At 48.8% G+C, this 18,451-nt stretch overlaps 6 protein-coding genes across 6 annotated transcripts; 3 read left to right on the top strand and 3 right to left on the bottom strand.

The window, feature by feature from the left end:
* Positions 1-900: 900 nt before the first annotated feature.
* On the top strand, positions 901-3,245 carry CONPUDRAFT_70995 (uncharacterized protein; the record flags this gene model as incomplete). Its single annotated transcript, XM_007767228.1, has 6 exons — positions 901-945; positions 976-1,023; positions 1,334-1,837; positions 1,902-2,192; positions 2,226-2,738; positions 2,766-3,245. The coding sequence occupies 6 exons, from the start codon at positions 901-903 to the stop codon at positions 3,243-3,245; spliced, it is 1,881 nt and encodes a 626-aa protein (XP_007765418.1).
* A 1,098-nt stretch (positions 3,246-4,343) lies between these two features.
* Positions 4,344-4,902, bottom strand: CONPUDRAFT_151195 (uncharacterized protein; the record flags this gene model as incomplete). The annotated part of the gene is made up of 4 exons (XM_007767750.1): positions 4,344-4,358; positions 4,421-4,690; positions 4,741-4,779; positions 4,870-4,902. 4 exons carry the CDS (start codon positions 4,900-4,902, stop codon positions 4,344-4,346), a joined length of 357 nt encoding a protein of 118 aa, XP_007765940.1.
* Positions 4,903-5,379: 477 nt separating this feature from the next.
* Positions 5,380-6,525, bottom strand: CONPUDRAFT_51457 (uncharacterized protein; the record flags this gene model as incomplete). The annotated part of the gene is made up of 4 exons (XM_007767166.1): positions 5,380-5,719; positions 5,782-5,938; positions 5,990-6,139; positions 6,189-6,525. The coding sequence occupies 4 exons, from the start codon at positions 6,523-6,525 to the stop codon at positions 5,380-5,382; spliced, it is 984 nt and encodes a 327-aa protein (XP_007765356.1).
* Positions 6,526-7,508: 983 nt separating this feature from the next.
* Positions 7,509-7,888, bottom strand: CONPUDRAFT_151194 (uncharacterized protein; the record flags this gene model as incomplete). The annotated part of the gene is made up of 3 exons (XM_007767749.1): positions 7,509-7,528; positions 7,592-7,754; positions 7,808-7,888. The coding sequence occupies 3 exons, from the start codon at positions 7,886-7,888 to the stop codon at positions 7,509-7,511; spliced, it is 264 nt and encodes an 87-aa protein (XP_007765939.1).
* A 1,298-nt stretch (positions 7,889-9,186) lies between these two features.
* CONPUDRAFT_70993 (uncharacterized protein) lies at positions 9,187-10,619 on the top strand (the record flags this gene model as incomplete). The annotated part of the gene is made up of 7 exons (XM_007767227.1): positions 9,187-9,372; positions 9,425-9,523; positions 9,584-9,682; positions 9,733-9,802; positions 10,019-10,136; positions 10,198-10,321; positions 10,554-10,619. 7 exons carry the CDS (start codon positions 9,187-9,189, stop codon positions 10,617-10,619), a joined length of 762 nt encoding a protein of 253 aa, XP_007765417.1.
* Positions 10,620-12,165: 1,546 nt separating this feature from the next.
* On the top strand, positions 12,166-13,389 carry CONPUDRAFT_151192 (uncharacterized protein; the record flags this gene model as incomplete). The annotated part of the gene is made up of 1 exon (XM_007767748.1): positions 12,166-13,389. One exon carries the CDS (start codon positions 12,166-12,168, stop codon positions 13,387-13,389), a length of 1,224 nt encoding a protein of 407 aa, XP_007765938.1.
* Between the last annotated feature and the right edge of the window lie 5,062 nt (positions 13,390-18,451).

Raw genomic sequence — 18,451 nt, 5'->3', positions numbered from 1 at the left:
GGGGGCTCATAACCTATCACACTCAGAAGAGGCACTGGTGTCCAACAGTGAGCAAGTAGTATTGATAAAGACGAAATACAAGGGTACTGACCTGGTGTCCAACAGTGAGCAAGTAAGGAGACGCTCTGTGGACACCAGGGTTATGTAGGTGAAAAGAAATAAGGTTTGGGAACTGTACAGTAGCTCGGAGTTCTCCATAGTAAGCCAAAGAGTAGAGAAAGGCAAAATAGGGGCAAAGTCGCGAGATACTGGAATAGGAAGGTGGTGAAGGTATAAACAAGACACAAGCAGAAGTATACCTCAACACACAATAGCTGAGTGGTTGCAGCGCTCTGGGCACTACCACAAGGCTCTAGGTTCAACTCACACAACAGGCAAGTTTTACCTCTTTTTACCCAAGTGTCCTGGAATGCTGGAAAGCGTACCAAGGCCACTGGGCTGCTGTGCCAAGGGCATAGGAGCGATGCAGAGGTGCTGGGCGCACTCTGACATATTCGAGGACGTGGGGGAATCAGAAATTTCAGCATGGTCATTCGGTGTGGCTTCGGCGGGTGTTCAGTTTGGCACTCGGATGTAGCACTAGATAGGATTAGAATCACTAATGACGCAATCTATATAGTCATGTGACCAAGTCGCATCGCGTCTCAGCCACTTCCTCCTAGCATCCTCCCGCATTCCAAAGCTATGATGGGCAGGTGTCAATGCCCCAAAGATCCGCTTATCGCAATGGATAAAACCCTGCTGCACTTCGTCTCTCCCCCCTCCATTTCTCTTTCTTCCCCCCCTCGCTGCTCGTTGATCGAGCACATTCTTGTGGCCTTTGTGTGTCTTCGGAGATCTCTAGCTGGATCTACAGCTCTCTTGGCAACACTCCATCAGCAGCTATAGCCTTTGCCCACCATGTGTAACAAACCGTACGAACCCACTATGATCAACGGGATGGCTGTCTGTGGTTCCTGTCACTGATTTCTCAAGCCTTATGTGGTGGTTAATGGTCCACGCCAGGGACAGTGGTACATTATGGTGAGTAGTCTCCTTGCATACATGCAGGCGTCTCTCATACACTGGCATCCAGTGCGACAACATACCGGCACATGGCCAGAAGGGGCGGGAGTGGTGACACTGCTGGTGGAAAGGCATCTTACCCACTGGTGTTATCACCATTTCACCCTCGGAGAACCCTCCCGCTATTGTTCTTTCAGTCACCCCAAGTCCATCTGCATCATTGCTAGCTCCCTCTGCCTCTGACCAAGCGTTATCCCCTACCGCACCACCTCAACCCACTCCTCCAGTGCCAACTCAGTCCCATGTCACCACCTTTGCATCCTCACAGGTTCCCCAGCCCTCTCAGAAGAATGCCTACCCTCCTTGCTGCACTAAGAAGGGCTGCCGTCGCACGACGCCAGGTCCAAAGACCATGGGAAAGTGTGAACACAACCTTTGCGTGCCATGCTGCCAAGCACTGGGTGGTTGTACAACGGCAGACGCACACCATGTCTCGTCGAGCAACGCTGTTGCTGGACCTTCACAGTCTCTTATGCCATCTGGTCCTCCTGCCTCAACGCTCACCCCTCTATCTTCTGGGTCTGCTCCTGCACCGACGCTTGCCCCCAGGCCCTTCTCCCTCCCCAACACTCTTCAGCCATCTTCCTCAGCTCCTCAGACTCAGCGGGGAATAGCTGAGAAGCCCCGCATCACCATGCACCTTGAGCCGGACTGGAATGAAGAGGTTAGGCAGCGCTTCCATGACGAGGTTGAGCACGTCAACAGAGCCGTTGACTTATGCGCTCGCGAGAAGGCTGTCAGCAAGCAGCTCTTTGTTGAAGTCTACTACAAGGTACATCTATTTTATCTTTGTGTTTTATTCTCTTGCTAACATATATCATTGCTCGCTGAGACAGGATGATACAGAACCAGCTCGGGCAATACTACAGGGAGGCGATGCGTCAGATTCTCCCATGAGCGCAAACATATCAACCTGGCCTTACTTCTCGTTGGGCAACTACCTTCATAGCACTCACTCTGTCTTTGGTGACTTCCTTAGTGGTAAAACAAACTCCACCATTGAAATCAAGGAGTCTACAATGGGATCCTGGGTGTGGTGCAAGGCATCGGTCTTGCACCTTGTCAAGCCTGGCACCACCTTGACCTTCCGCCTGTTTGGTGTGACAAGGTGCATGGGCGAGATCGCTGTCAATGTTTGAGTGCCGACACATGCGATGAAGGACCTCAAGGCCGAGTGCGACAACACCTGTGAAGTCCTCAAGGGAAAGAAGCGAGCACTGTCACCTGACATCGAGATTGTTGGTGATCCCGACACTGACTCGGACAACAATACCTACCGGCCCTCACAAGACACCCCAGACCTCATGTACGCCATCCGGTACAACACCATCTTTGCACCCAAGAGGCAGTACAGCCCTATATCTCCTGTGTGCTCTAATGTCTTGCTGGGTCCCTGGTCACCGGCGTTCCCTGATTCTCAGCCTTCTGGGAGCTCCTCGTCGAGTGCTTCCAGCAAGTCTTCTGGCTCTGACCTCATGCTCGGTTCGCCACCTGCCTCTACCCCTTCTCCTTGCCTGTTACCATCCACTGCACTGCCCTCCCCTAGAACCTTATCAAGCACCCGTGAGGCTCAGCCGGTGGTCAAGAAGCAGACAAAGCCCAAGTACCCAATCCCTCGCATACCAGGCATGTCTATCAGCCGCCCGTGGCCTTCTGGGTGGGCTTGCTGCAATGTCGAGCGTGGTCTCTTGGACTTCTAGAATGATGCGGCACTCAAGGCTCAATTTTCCACCGCCAACTCACGCTTCAAGCACACCTTTGGAGTACCGTACAAGGCTTCCACGGTGTCAAACACTCGATCGTGTTGGAAGAAGCTTGCGCCAGCAGCAAAGCAACATCTCATCAAGAAAGGTATGAAGCCTTCAGCCGCTTGGAATGTCGTCAACACTATGATTGGCCTGCGCAACGGCACGGAAGCAGACCCCAATACGATCATTGAAGACACAGAGGATGAGGACGAGTGGCCCGGGTCAACCACCATGCCCAACATCATTATTGATGACATGGATGAGGAGTCCCAAGGACCACCCGCCCTCAGGGTTCCCTTGAACACTGTGATTGACCTCACTGTCAACACTTCTGCTCCTTGCAAGCCCCGGCTTGCTGTCTATGAGGAGGAGGAAGAGGACTTTGAAGCCCTTATAGCCATGGCAGAGCGCGAACTTGATGATCTTCCTTAAGTACAGTATCACTTCTTCTGTCGTAATTCACATCGCTATTGTATGTTTTATACCTTACATTAATTTGATATGTACTGTGTGTGCTTTTGCACCTTTCTTTCTCACAACTGCCCCCATCACCCACTACATCCCAGCGGCCGTGTTGACGACACGCCTCAGCCACAAGTGTGACAATGAGCACAGTGTCACAGAGGGACAAGGAAGCAAAGGATGTAAACGACAGGGAGACAGACACAGTGTGTCGGCGTGTATTGGAGCCTAGGTACGCACCCTTGTGGCTATTGTCGCCCTCATCTTATTGTTCTCATCCCCTCGCGTTCATCGCGTTCATTGCTCCATCGCGTTCATCATGTTCATCTTGTACTCGCGTTTGTTGCGTTGTTGCGTTCATTGCATTTGTTGCATTTGTTGCATCATTGCATTTGTTGTGTCGTCTGTTCTCATTCCCTCACACTCCTTGTCCCCTTGCATTTGTTGTGTCCATCATATCATCATGTTCATTGTGTTGTTGCATTTGTCATGTTTGTTGCATTTGTTGCATTGTTGCATTCATCACATTGACGTGTTTGTTGTGTTTGACACCTTGTCGCATTTGTTGCATTCAATGCATCAATGTGTTTGTTGCATCACCATGTTTGCTGCGTCGTTGCCCTCGTGCTCGCCGCATTTGTCATGTTGTTGCCTCGTTGCATCACTGCGTTTATTGTGTCATTGTGTTTGTCGTGTTTGTTTGTCGTGCTTGTCGAGTCCGAGTCCCTGCTTTGACCAGTCTTGCCCTCAGGCAGGTTGGCAGGGACAGGCTCACGAGCACACTTCAACATGCCTAACATGTTGGGCTCCTGGCCCATGCTCACTCCACATTGCATTTGTCGATGTGATTGCGCTCACTGACATGTGGCAAGTACGTACCCAGGCTCAACGTGACCACCAACAACACAAGTTTGAGGATAAACATGTATTAGTGACAAATCAATGGGATGAACAATATAAAGAAAGTAACAATGTACTATTGACTACCGCTTGAATGGAGAATACGCTGGCCTGAGACCCTTTCTCCTCAGTGACTCAACAGTGTCCTGGTTGCGAAGGCGTATCATTTTATTGAGGAAGAAACTGTATTTGATGGTGAGCATCTCACGTACAATTGAGCGAAACCTGCCAAGCCACACGTTTACCTGCTCAGCAATGGAGGTGTTGAACCACCATCCGCTGCCGTCTTCTGACTTGAGCTCGGGGTAGTCTGCCAGGTTGCAGTGTGTTTGACAGAATGTATGTGTTTTCTTGTGCTTGTTCTGGAGGTGGTAGATGTCGACACACATGCCAACCAGGAGCCAGAACTCATCCTTGTTTGCCAAAACCTGCTGTCGTACGTCGCAGGCTGTGTCGTAGATGAAGTGCTTGGGTTTGCGAGCTCCTGGGGTCGTGAAAACGTGCTTTGCAAATTCCTGAAAGCAGACTGTTAGGTCACAGCATAGCAGACCACAAGTAGACTTACCAAAACATTAGAGACTCCCTCAGCGCCATTGAAAGTTGCCTGTGCCAGAATGATTCCGCATGGTCGCACAAGAGTTACCTTGCAGCATGTACAATGGTGAGGCAACAGGATTTTACCTGGACAACGGACCTTCTTGGGGCATACTGGCTGTTGTGACTGCATGTTGGAAACTCCAACATTGACAGGGTTCTTGTCAATGACTTGGACAAGCTGGTCATTCTCGTCAAGGTCAAAAACTCCGCCTCACCATCTGGGATGGTGTCACCAGCAAGGTCATTGTCAGCCATTGGGTGTGCAGTGCGAGCACGAGCCAGACAATCAGTGAGTGCAAACATAGATTTGCCATGCTCAGTTGCCTTCTGCTCCATCATGCGGTGAACGGGGTTGGAGCATGTCTGGTTCATGCCTTCTGTGGGGACAATGAGGCTGTCACAGCCGTCGACAGCGCAGATGTTGGCGAGTTTGCTGTGTTGAGGGCAGAAGTGGTCTCGGGATTGGGCAAGAGGGATTGTGCATCAAAAGACCTTGCAGCAAGGTCACTCCATTGTAATGCCATCAGACACAACAACCTGACATTTTTCTGGGAATATATAAGCTCGATTCTGCCATGACAAAAATTAAGGCGGCTTACTGAAATAATCAAGGCCATCTTTGCCAACCTCGTGCCAGATATGCATACATCCGTTGCAATAGTGATGGAGTGATCCACTTGTTTCGATAGTCCATAGCGCCGTTGAATCGGACACGTTGCAAGCCAGTATTGGGAACAGAGAGGGCAAAACTGTGGAAATGGTGGTCGCGGAGGAGGGCAAGTATAACAAAAGCATCCCAGACTTGTTCGGTGGTCAATATGGGGCTGAACCGAACACCGGTGTCAACCTTTGTCAGGTGAGGCTGTGTGAAGTAGTCAGGATTATAGTAACTGCCCCTGTGCGCATACATGTTCATGTACTGCTTCACACATGCTGAGGCGGAAGTGCTGTAAACCAACAAGTGTCAGAATATGAGAAATGCAGAGAAACGGAACAGTGGAAAATGTACGCGCTAATCACCATTGCACTAGTCCACTCCTCGACTAGTTTTGTCTCAATGTAGTGATGCTCATTCATCTCAATCCACTTGGGTATATGATCATAGTATGTGTGTGTAGACACCTGGTCGTGGATGCGATAGTTACAGCAATACATTATGCAACATGCTAGTTGTGTATAGTCAGTAAGCTGCCAGTGAGTAGAGCAAGAAGACGTACAGGGACAGTACAGATGAGCCACCTTTGCTCGCTGCACACCATCAAGTGTGAAAACAACAACCTCTTTGAAGTTCAGCTGGCAAAGCTCTCCCTGTCTGGGACAGCTGTAGTTGTTACACCATGTGTTGTGAGGCCATAGGGCCGTTCGTGCTGAGTGTAGTATTAGAGAGGGATCATAAATGATGGAGATGAGACATACTGATGCCCCGATGCCATCCCAGTGTCTTATATAGCTTGTCTATCTCCCTCTTCTGGTCCTTGGCGCTGGGCATGCTCCACACATTGTTCTTTGCAATGTCCCAGAGTGTCTGAGCAAAAGGATATGGGATGCAGGTAGCCTCACAGAGATACTGTGCATGTACAATGGACAGGAGAGGAGGCGGCGAGTCTTCAGTCGGGCAAGAGGAAGGGTGTACAGCAGCAATGTCATGCTTGAAATCAGTGGCAAGACATATGAAAAGAGCAATTTGTTTGAACTTGAATTTGTTGATTACAGGGTACCGGTGGGCGAGGCGAGTGAGGTCCCGAACATCCATAGAATATTGTACATGGTGTAGTGTAGATATGAAGTGAAGTATATACAGGCCATGGCATGTTGCACATGGGAGTCACATTTGATTTGATTTGTGGGTGGCGTGGATTTTGCCGAAGCCACGCTGAAGCCGCGCCAAGGGTCCCTGCTGAACTTCTGGTAACCACGACTTTCTGCAATATTCAAAGCATTCAGATGGGCCCAAGGCAGTACTGGGCTGTTGGACAGGCTCAGTGGCTCCTGACAATTCCGCTCAATACTAATGCGCCTCTGCACCTCGCCCTCTGTCTCAGCAGCAGTGTGTAAATCTTTGTCAAGACTTTCACTGGCAAGACCATCATGTTGGAAGTGTGAGGTCTTTGGATGCCATCAACAGCGTCAAAGCAAAGGTCCAGGACACAAAGAGCATTCCCCAGGCCAGCAGCTGCACACCTTTGCATCATAACACTCCAGAATGAATTGACCCTGTATCTTGTCCTTTGTTTGCATGATGGCAGTTAAACAGTATACATTAAACATCAGTGATTTTGAGCTCTTGTAGCACACATTTGAGGCTAGAGGTCACCACTGAGTGAGCTAATAACATTATTGAGTACTTTCATTTGTTGTTTAGCCATTTATACTTATCATACTGGTTAAAATCACTGAGGGCCCTTAATGTTGTTCAGCTAAAAAGTGCATCAACGATACAGACTTTAGGCAAGATGTGGCAATGACAAGCATCAGCAACTCAAAGCCTCGAGCTATGTCCATGTGGACTGTGGGAGTTGAGACTTGGTGTGCATGCCATCCCGACGCATTGCAGCACAATGGCAGCAGAACTGCGTGCGGGAGGCACAGGGCCAACACTATGTAGCTGGAATTGTAAAGTTTGAACACGAGGATGAGTTGTTGGGAGGGCAGCAAGAAGGGAATTACAAATGACTGAGCAGAGCAGTGAGCAACAGCTTTGTCAGACTTGCTGCTGTAGTCAATTGTGCCCTTGTGCTACTCCTCCAGCTGTACTACTGAGGAGGAGCAGTGTTGGGGTGAGTAAGGCAGGCACCAAAAGAAATGGAGTAGATGCTTACTTGCAATCTTCCTCTTCTTCTTGGGCAGGGCCACCCCACCAGAGACTACCTCAATCACCTCTTCATCATCCTCATCCTTGTCCTCAGAGTGCTGGGAGCAATCCTTGTTGGCCAAGTTGCAGTGCTTTAGGGATGCCATCCCCCCTTGAGCAACTGCACTGCACTGATTGCCCTCAGCATTTTCAACAATGCTGCTTTTTCATAACTTCCACTCACATTGTCCTGTGCTGTTGCTTGGGTGGTGATGCGGATAGGCACGGGCATAGCAGAACCCTTGGACGGGGAGTGCACAGACATAGTAGGGCCTTTGGATGGGAGTGTGCGGGTGCAGCAGTGCCTTTGGATGGAGAGGGTGCAAGCAAGGTAGACTGAGTTGGGGGGGGACTGGATGCAGGGGCAATGGATGACAAGCACAAAGAGACAATAGAGCAGCAAAAAATGTGCTTTTGCATTGGCTTGACTCCAGAGATAGTAGATGCAGGCACATTATTGATGCTCTCATTGCCCTCACCAATCTCCTCCTTACTACATTTGCCCTCTTCATCCTCATTGCCACTGTGCCCAACTGGCCCCTTACTGAAATTAGTACTTAACAGGGGTGGTATGAAGACAAAGGGCTGCTTCACCTTTTCCCCCTGGGACTTAGTACAAGTGGGAGTAGAAGTGCACACTGCCTCCACCACCTTGCAAGAGGCAGCAGTACTGGTGGTGGCTATATGAGGAGTACCTACTATCCATAGTTAGTAGGTGCAGGCAAGCGAGAAATGAGGACTTACCAGTTTTTGTCTTGCTGGGTTGCTTGTTGGCCATGAGTGGATGAGTGCAGGGGGGAAAAGAGATGGGCTGATGCATCACAAACACAATCTAAGTAGTCTGAAGAATCAAATTTTGACACAGTTTCCCACACAAAAGCTCAGGTGCTGCAGGTGCTGAGCTCACCTGAGTGTGTCTGTGCCACTGCAATAGTTGCCATACCACTGCAACACTTATGCATAAGTTGGCAAGTGTATAAATAGCAGAGCTTTGTGGCATCAAGTAAGTCCAGTGTCCTCCCCTCCCTTCTGACATCAGCTTCATGTAGCAGCACCGTGCCCCCCAAAAAACTTAGATCCCTTGCTGTTCCTCCCTTCCTTAACAAAGGAATTGCTTTTCCCAGCAAGGGCAGTTCATCAAGGACACCAACTTCCAAGCAACCATGGATGCTCTATATGGCCAGATTCTATTTGCTTTGGCCCACCTTGGTCAGTCTCCAGCAGAGCTTCCCTGGCAGTTAAGAAGTGGTTTAAGGGCTTGGGGGGCATCAAGCTGGTAGGCCCTTTCATTCTGAGTTGTTATCAGACCAACCACTGTGAAAGGGTCACATCCAATTTTTTTCAGCTTACCTTGACAGAGTGAACAGCATTTATGTCAAGGTCCCAGAACTTTTTAGTGCCCTTACTTATAATGCTCAACCATTTGAACCATCCTTTCTGGAGATGCTCAAAGGAGAAAGGATTGAATTGCCTTTGCTCATCAAGTTCAAGGCTCTATCCCTGGGCCTTAGGACCAACACCTAGTGGATGGAGCTTCTCAACAGGCTGAGTGTAGTTTAGGACATGGAACCCAAGAAAAAGAAGTGCAAGGCCACGGCTGAAGATGCCCAGGCCCAGCCATCAAAAAAGAAGCTTCACACTCCAAAGTTGACACCAGCAACAACATCTGGTGCTCTGTTGGCTGATGCGTCCATCAGTTCAGTCAAGGCACCCAAAGGGAAGGGCAAGATGATCAAAGTGGTCCCCAAGGTGAGCAGCTTCATTTCAACCAAGACTTTTCCTTATGGTAACAATTTTGCAGGCAATATCTAAAGCTCCACCAGCCAATTTCAAGGGTGCAGCTGCTGGGACCATCAAAGCACCCAAGGAGAAGAAGAAAGTGACCAAGGCGGAGTCAAAAGTAAATAATTGCCAATACTAATTACTACTAATACATATATCTTTGTTCATTGCTTTATAGGTTATCCCTGAGACACCATTCACCAATATCAAAGAATCACCTTCTGCATTACTTGCAGTGCAACAGCAAAATGACTTGGCAGCAAAAGCTGAGTTCCAGGTGAGTCAAAATGCTGTAACATGGTCATGTTCTTGCTCATTACTTTATAGGCAACCTTCAAGGTGCTGCCCGCCAATGCCAAAGACAAACCTGCTGCCTTGTTTAAGGTGCCCAAACAGAGTGAGTTGGCAAGCAAGGCAGCAACCAAGGTAATGTTATTTGATACTGTGCAGATGCATACTCACATTCTACACATTCTAACTGGCTAAAAAGAGTGCTATGGATGCTGATAAGCCAAAGGCAAAGTCAATGTCAAAGCTGGCTATTGCAGGCATGCAACCAGATGCTCAGGAAACAAGCAAAAAACTTTTAAAGGTATGTGTCCACATACCATAGTAGATTTCCTTCTTATTGCTTGGTGGGGTAGCATCAACAACCTGGCTCACACAGTACTTTCAATTGAAAAGAAGAAAAGCCAGTGGTTGAATGGAATTAGTCCTGTTGAAACAACAGTGTACGTGGTTAACTTGGCGAGGATTGCTAGTTTTTTGTTCATGGGTTTTAAGGTATTGCAGTGTAAATCGGGTAGCAAAGTGCTGGAGAAAACCAAAAAAGGGCAACAAGGACTCATTGAGACGGGTGCTGCCATCTGAAAGGCAGTCCAGAGTTTCCAAGTTGATTGTCCCCCAGCTCAACTGGGTGAGTCTGCCTGGCTGAACATTTTTATACCCTGTTGACCTGGATTTTAGACTGGTTGCTGGAGGACAATGGTTCAGTCCCAGTGAAGATCAATCCAATTGATAGCAACACACAGCGACTGAATTCTGACTGAAAACAACTGTGAGTGATGGAGTAATGCACAGTGACCATCAGCGCCAATGTTGGGACCACTTGCTGTCATAGTCAGTTGCTACTAGTCAGTGTAATGTAGATCAACACCATAAATACTAGTCAGAGTGCATCAGAGCATGACACCACCCAGACAGAGAATGACTGACACCGACTGACTCAGACATATAGCGACTGACACAAATACATAAATGAAATGAACAGATATTCAAATGAAACAATAAACAGTCAATTTCAGTTGCTTTCAGTTGGTCTCCGTCAGATTGCAGTCAATTTCAGTCAATTTCAGTTACACACAGTCTGTATGTGTCGCGATCGCATTCACGACAGCATGACCAGTCATGACACTCACGATTTACTTACATTTCACGCATCGTCGCTGAAGTCGCAGCCTCACTTCTTGGTGCAATAGGTCACGTGACCGGCTACTTCAATAACCGGTCACATAACCCGGTTCGGCTACTTTACATTACCGACTTACATAATCATTCCCTAACATTCCCGGACATTCCATATGACATCATGATGACGTCAATTACGCATCACGACTGACATCATACATACGTCATTCCTTTACCATTAGTAGTAGTACCTTGCACAGCATGGTCTGTGCGCACACTGTCATTACCATAGTAGGTAGACTGTTTGGCTCGACCAAACATCTTGTACTTGTATATAACCTGAGCAATCGACGCCCCAAGACTCTAAGTGAGTTCTTGTGGGAATTCCTCCTACAGTTCTATACCTAGTCTTGCCACGTCGGCGAGCAGTCCATCCCGCCTCCGTCTTACCCTCTCGGCGTCGTCCCGTATTTGGGGCCTCGCCGTCTACCTTCTCGAGAACTCGTGTGTAGTTGGTTTCTGGGGCTTGCGCCTTAGGAGTCGCTCACAAAAGAACTCACTTCCCTCTACCCCCTAAACCAACCCTTGCCGCATTCCGGCGGCGTATTCGCCGGAGCACCTATTTACGTACCGCCGAGAGCCGGCTTCTTCGGGACCCCGTTTATACCTTTTACGTAAGAGCTGGGCACTAGGCCCTTAAACGTACCAGGCATTAGGCCGGTGGCAAAGCGAGAGGCAGGGAGAACCGCGAGGCTCCTGATTGCGTGACTGCACCTCTATAAAATAGTTTTCAACTTCTTTGGCTTCGGCCGCGTCCTCATGAGGCGCACTTGTTGTAGGGCAGTAGGACAGTAGATAGCGAGTGCCACCATCCCGAGGTTCGAACGAAGTAGAGACCGGTGGTTAAAGCGGTCCTCAAAGACCTGCACACCGCGACTCCTTCTAGTACAGCTTTTGGAGGCTTTGTGGTCAGGAACGACGTACCGGGGCTAGCCGAGCAGCTTCCCTAAGGGTCCGCGTTTCACTCGAGATATTATCGAAAGGGAGGCCACGCAGGTTGCTCTTAGTCTATAGGAGTGGTGATATATCGGATCCCAATTGGGTCTAGAATCACTACCACGAAGTGTTGCTTAACACCGTGGATAGCCTGTGCCCGCCCGACGTTCGCGCCAGCAACGACACAGAAGTCACCTGTGCATCTCGTTGTTTGGAGTATCTCCTGTATTCTCATTACTATAGCCTGGTGTGGGGAAAGGCTATTGGCCCCAATTGAGTCACAGCGGCCCGACGCTGTCTACTATATTTGTCTTTTTATATCATCCTTCGGCTTGAACATTCGGACTGTTACGAACAATGCCTCCTCCGACAACCCCCTATGACAGGTTCAACCTCGAGCAGACCATCACCATCTGGGGACAATTAGACCGGATGCAGGTTCAATTCGAGTCTAACCTTGGGGACGCCCAAGACGAGATCAATGCGCTGACTCGGCAGCGCCAGGCAACACATGATCTGGCGCAAGCACAAGCAACAGAGATCTCGCGTCTCCAAGGTCAGCTGGCAGCCTATCAGGCCATCCAACACTCGCAGCCAGGACCCGCTGCCATCGAGAAGAAGATCGTCGGGGTAAAGGATCCCGGCGATTTTGACGGAGAACCAGGCAACTTTGCTCCCTGGAAGAGCAGAATGGGGCTATGGCTTTTCGCCAACGCCTCCGCGCTACCAACAAACTTTGACAAAACCTCTGCCATCCTCACACGGATGAAAGGCAAGATCCCGGCCAAATGGGCCCAATACCACATCGACTTGTATAGTGACGGGATCGAGCCATGGCCCACCGAGAAAGATATGCTCAAGCTCGTCTCGGATGCTTTCCTTCCGAGTTCTACAAAGGACTGGGCTCGGAAGAAGCTACTGGGTCTCCGCATGGGAGAAAGGAGAGTAGAGGAGTGGCTGGCTGAGTTCTTCATCCTGAAGGAACAAGGCAAGGTGGAAGACGGTCATGCGATCGACCTGCTCATCAAAAACATGAGCAACCCCGTCCGAGAAGAAATATACCGGGTGGGAGGTCAACACGAGGCGGATTTCAAAAAGGTGTACGAAGCCACACATATCATTGGAGTCCGAATCGAGGAATACAATATCGCGATCGGGAAGAGGAGGGTCAACTACGGGCCGAGGCCGTCAAACACAACGGCAAACTATCGGGCGACCCCGTACATGGGGGAACCGATGAATATCGGGGCGACTCAAGCATCGTCAAGTAGTGGCCCTAGAGGAGGGTGTTTTACCTGCCAAGGCCCACACTTTGCGCGGGACTGCCCGCAAAGGAAGGGCGGAGGCCAGCCACGGCAGCAGCAGCAGCAGCAGCAAGGAAGTTGCCCACAGGGCGCCACGGGACATCAAACCCGTGCTCTATACGACCCAAACACAGGTCAGTTAATCGCGCAGCCTCAGACAGCAGAGGCACAAAACGGTAGCAGTGCTACCCCATTACGGTGGCAAGCGGCTACAAAGGACATGGACTTCGAGGCCGCTAGGGCCTATTTTAAGGACTATGAATCTTTAAACGGATAATGAGCCCCGATGAGCAGGGTAATCGGGACTCTACGAACTTTTCGGACTGTGTAGCATTAAAAGACACTTCTAATTATAATAGGTACCATGTACTCGGGCATGCATACCCAAGGGGAGTCTGAGATCGCGCAGCGAGAAGTAAGAAGTAGGGGAGTGCCTAGTATTTATCCTCAGTCAGACGTCGCCCACGCAACAGTAGGGGCTAGCTCCAGAACAGAGCTAGATGCCATCGGAGACGGCTGGAAGCGGTGTGATAACCGTGTGGCCCCCGGTCCGTTGGCCAGTCGATGTATGGAGAGTTCCAAGGCCCCTGAAAATGAAAAACCTCGTGAGACTCAGCTCGGCGGTGGGAAATCCGTGCTTAATTCCCCGATAGAAGAAATAAATAAAAAATTAGTTACTATAGACACTATCTCTATAAAATCCCCGCCTGTACAATTGATACGGACTTACAATATGGACAGAGAGATACTTATGCCCGTGACTGTGCGACAAGAGAATCGCGAAATCGCTTGCTCAGCGTTACTCGACTCCGGAGCCACAGGGCTATTTATAGATTGGGATTGGGGCAAGAAGCAGGGCTTCAAGTTCACAAAGAAGGAACACCCCATTACGGTATTCAACGTGGATGGATCCAAGAATACAGCAGGTAGTATCACACACTCGCTGGATCTTGTGATCGAGTACAAGGGACATAGAGAAAAGGCACACTTCGAAGTGACCAAGTTGGGAAAGATGCCCATGATCCTAGGGTTCAATTGGTTAGCACATCACAACCCTGAGATCAACTGGGAAACCGGCGATGTCAAAATGTCCCGGTGTCCAAACAACTGCTTCGAACTGTGGCCCGAACCCAAATGGAGGAAGGCGGAGAAAAACTCAGAGATTGATTCCGCCGAAACTATCTATAGAATCATCCGCAGGATCGAAGACAACCTAGATTCCAATGGAGCGGAGACACAGGATGACCCCGCCGCCTTGGTACCTCCGACCTTACACGAGTACCTATCGGTATTCTCAAAAATCGCATCAGAACGCATGCCAGAGCGAAAAGCATGGGACCATGCCATTGAGCTCATGGACGGTTTTACCGCCAGAAAAGGGAGGCTTATTCCCCTTTCGGAAGAAGAACTAGGAGAAATCCGAGAGTTCATCAAGGAAGAATTGGACAAAGGGTACATCCGACCCTCCAAATCTCCGCAGACTTCTCCTGTGTTCTTCATCCCCAAAAAAGACGGTAAAAAGCGAATGGTGCAAGATTACCGGTATTTAAACAAATGGACGGTTAAAAATAATTATCCAATTCCGTTGATCGGGGATCTCATAGACCGGTTAAAAGGAGCAAAGCTGTTCACCAAAATGGATCTGCGTTGGGGTTACAACAACGTGCGGATCAAGGATGGAGATCAGTGGAAGGCAGCATTTACCACGCCTCTGGGCGCCTTCAAACCAGAAGTAATGTATTTTGGCTTATGTAATTCGCCCGCTACGTTCCAGAACATGATGAACGATATATTAGGCGATATGGACGATTGTGTGGTAGTATATATAGATGATATATTTATATTTAGTAAAGATGGCGACAAGGACGCCCACTTGAAAAAGGTTAAAGAAGTCTTGCAGAGGCTCAAAGATAACGATCTGTTCATAAAACCAGAGAAATGTTCATTCTCGGTAGAACAAGTAGACGTTCTAGGATTCCTGGTTGGAAAAGGAAAAGTGGAGATGCATTCAAGCAAAGTCGAAGCTATCACCTCTTGGCCAACACCCAAGAACGTAAAAGGAGTCAGATCGTTTATAGGCTTAGCAAATTTCTATCGCCAATTCATCAAAGACTTTGGCAGAATTGCTAGACCTCTGCATAACTTAACAAAAAAGGATGAGCGGTGGGAGTGGGGAACAACGGAGAATGCTGCGTTCGAGGAGTTGAAAAAGGCATTCACAACTGCGCCCATACTCGCGTTTCCGGACAATAGCCGTCCAATGAGAGTAGAAGCCGATGCCTCCGACTTCGCGACTGGAGCAGTGCTCTCAGTGTTATTGGAGGACGAAAAGTGGCATCCATGTGCCTTTATATCACATGCTCTGACAGGGGCAGAGCTTAATTACCCTATCTATGATAAAGAACTTTTGGCTATTTTAAGAGCGCTACAGGCTTGGCGCCAATATTTGGAAGGATCACATATAAAGTTCGAAGTCTGGACCGACCATGCAAATTTGACGTATTTCATGGAAAGTCAAGACCTCAACCGACGTCAGGCACGCTGGTGGCAGTACCTTACCAGATTTAATTATGACCTTATTTATAAAAAGGGATCTTCCATGGGAAAAGTCGATGCCCTGAGCAGGAGAGAGGATCACGCAGAGGGCGTGGGAGAAGAAAATAAAGGGATAACGGTGCTCCAGCCATTCAAGAACGTAGACTGGCATAGCATACAAAATCTCAAGTTGAAGGCTATGGACGTAGTCTCAGCGATTAAACAAAAATCAAAAAAACATCGACATAACTCTCATAAATATCAAGAATAAGGATATAGTGATCAGAGACGGACTCTGTTATATTAATAAAAAGATATTCGTGCCGCATGATCACACGTTACGCATGCAACTGCTAGACATGCATCATGACAACCCGAGTGCTGGGCACCCGGGTGTAGAACGCACGCTGGAATTATTACAGCGTAATTATTGGTGGAAGGACATGAAGGACACAGTACATGAGTACGTTGGAGCGTGTCAGAGATGTGGAAGGAACAAGGGCACGGGTAAGGCCCCGGCGGGTAAACTACAGCCGTTGCCGACACCTACAGGCCCTTGGAAGGATATCTCGGCCGACTTCATCACAGGATTACCAAAATCGCGAGAGTACACTGCGATCTTGGTCGTCGTCGACCGATTTAGCAAGGAAGCGGTATTTATACCCACCACGGACAAAGTCTCTTCGAAAGAACTATCCTGTCTTTATCGAGACCATATTTGGAAGGACCATGGCCTACCTGAGACAGTAGTGTCAGATAGAGGTCCTCAGTTCGCAAGCGAGTTCTCACGAGAACTTGCGAAGGTGCTGGGCATTAAAAATAATTATTCCACAGCCTATCACCCACAGACGGATGGTCAGACAGAACGAGTCAACCAAGAGCTAGAAAAGTACCTTCACATGTACTGTTCAGACTCTCAATCCACGTGGGCTGATTGGTTAGCGCTGGCGCAGTTTGCGCACAACAACAATAGAACCTCAGCAACTGGTCAATCGCCGTTTGAGGTTACTAGGAGTTATGCACCTAGAATGGGAGTAGAACCCCTCGAAGGGAAGGTCGAGGCAGTGATCAAGACAAAAGCAGAAATGGAACAGACCCTAGAGGTCACGAGGAAGGCCTTGGAACGGACCAAGGAGAAGATGAAACAATCCGCGGATAAGAAAAGGAGCGATGCGCCTGAATACAAGATCAGAGATGAGGTCTGGTTATCTTCATCTAACCTCAATCTTGTGGACAGACCATCTAGAAAACTAGCGGAACGCTGGCTTGGACCATACTCCATAACTAAATTAATGGGTCCAAATGCAGTAGAACTGCGACTCCCGTCTCATATGCGCTGTCACCCGGTTGTGAACGTAAGTCGCATCAAACCATTTATTGATCGTCTCGACGGGCAACGTACCGATCACCCGGGTCCTACCGAAGTCAACGAGGAAGGACACGCAGAGTACGAAATCGAGAAGATCGTGGACTCTAGACTGCGCGGGCGCAAATTAGAATATCTAGTCCACTGGAAGGGCTATGATGACGATGCAAGGACCTGGGAACCTGCATCTAACTTAAGGAATGCTCAAGCTAAATTAAGAGACTTTCAAAATAAAAGATCCTCAGCTCCGCGGAGGATGCGGGGGATCGACCCAATCTTATTCAACTTGTTATTTAAACCACGCGAAAACAACACAGAGGCTGAGCCTGAACTCCACTCGCGGCTCAACGAATTTGTCAATGAGGACATTGGAGCCTAAACGGGGGGGTAGTGTCGCGATCGCATTCACGACAGCATGACCAGTCATGACACTCACGTTTACTTACATTTCACGCATCGTCGCTGAAGTCGCAGCTTCACTTCTTGGTGCAATAGGTCACGTGACCGGCTACTTCCATAACCGGTCACATGACCCGGCTCGGTTACTTTACTTACTCGGCTTACATAATCATTCTCTGACATTCCCGGACATTCCATATGACATCATGATGACGACAATTACGCGTCATGACTGACATCATACCTACGTCATTCCTTAACCATAAGTAGTAGTACACAGCACAGCATGGTCTGTGCACCCACTGTCATTACCATAGTAAGTAGACTGTTTGGCTCAACCAAACACCTTGTACTTGTATATAACCTGAGCAATCTACGCCCCAAGACTCTAAGTGAGTTCTTGTGGGAATCCCTCCTAATAAGTTCTACGCCTAGTCTTGCCACGTCGGCGAGCAGTCTACTCCGCCTCCGCTTTACCTCTCGGTGTCGTCCCGTATTTGGGACTTCGCTGTCTACTTCTTCGTGTGGTCTTAGGTGTTGTTGGTTTCTGGGGCTCGCGTCTTAGGAGTTGCTTACACAGCCATTGCAACTATAATCTTCCAGCTATCCTAGCTATAATGCCCCAGTTATTTTAGCCCCAGTAGTTATTGCAGCTGTAATGCTCCGGTCATCTTAGCTGCAATGATCTGGTCATTACAGTCACAATACTCTGGTTATTTCAGTAGCAATAGGCTGGTTAAATCAATGGAAGTGCTGCAGCTTTTATGGAAGCATTACACTAGTTATGCCAGTAAACGCAGGCCGGTTATCTTGGCAGCAATGGTCCAGATATACCAGCAACAACAGTTTAGTTGTGTCATGAGGCCGGTTATTTCAGCAATGGCATAAAACAGTCTACTAATTCATGGATAAACTTCCAGCTATTCTGGAAGCAGACTCTACACTATTATATTGTACTACATGCAGATTTGTAGCATATCAGGCCGGTTTTTTATTAGTCCATCCAGTTTTGTGCAAGTGTACCACCCTACAAGCACAT

Source organism: Coniophora puteana (assembly GCF_000271625.1).
Source record: "Coniophora puteana RWD-64-598 SS2 unplaced genomic scaffold CONPUscaffold_3, whole genome shotgun sequence".
NCBI classification, from domain to species: domain Eukaryota; kingdom Fungi; phylum Basidiomycota; class Agaricomycetes; order Boletales; family Coniophoraceae; genus Coniophora; species Coniophora puteana.
The sequence above is the reverse complement of the archived record's forward strand: the minus strand, read 5'-3'. Positions and strand labels throughout refer to the sequence as shown.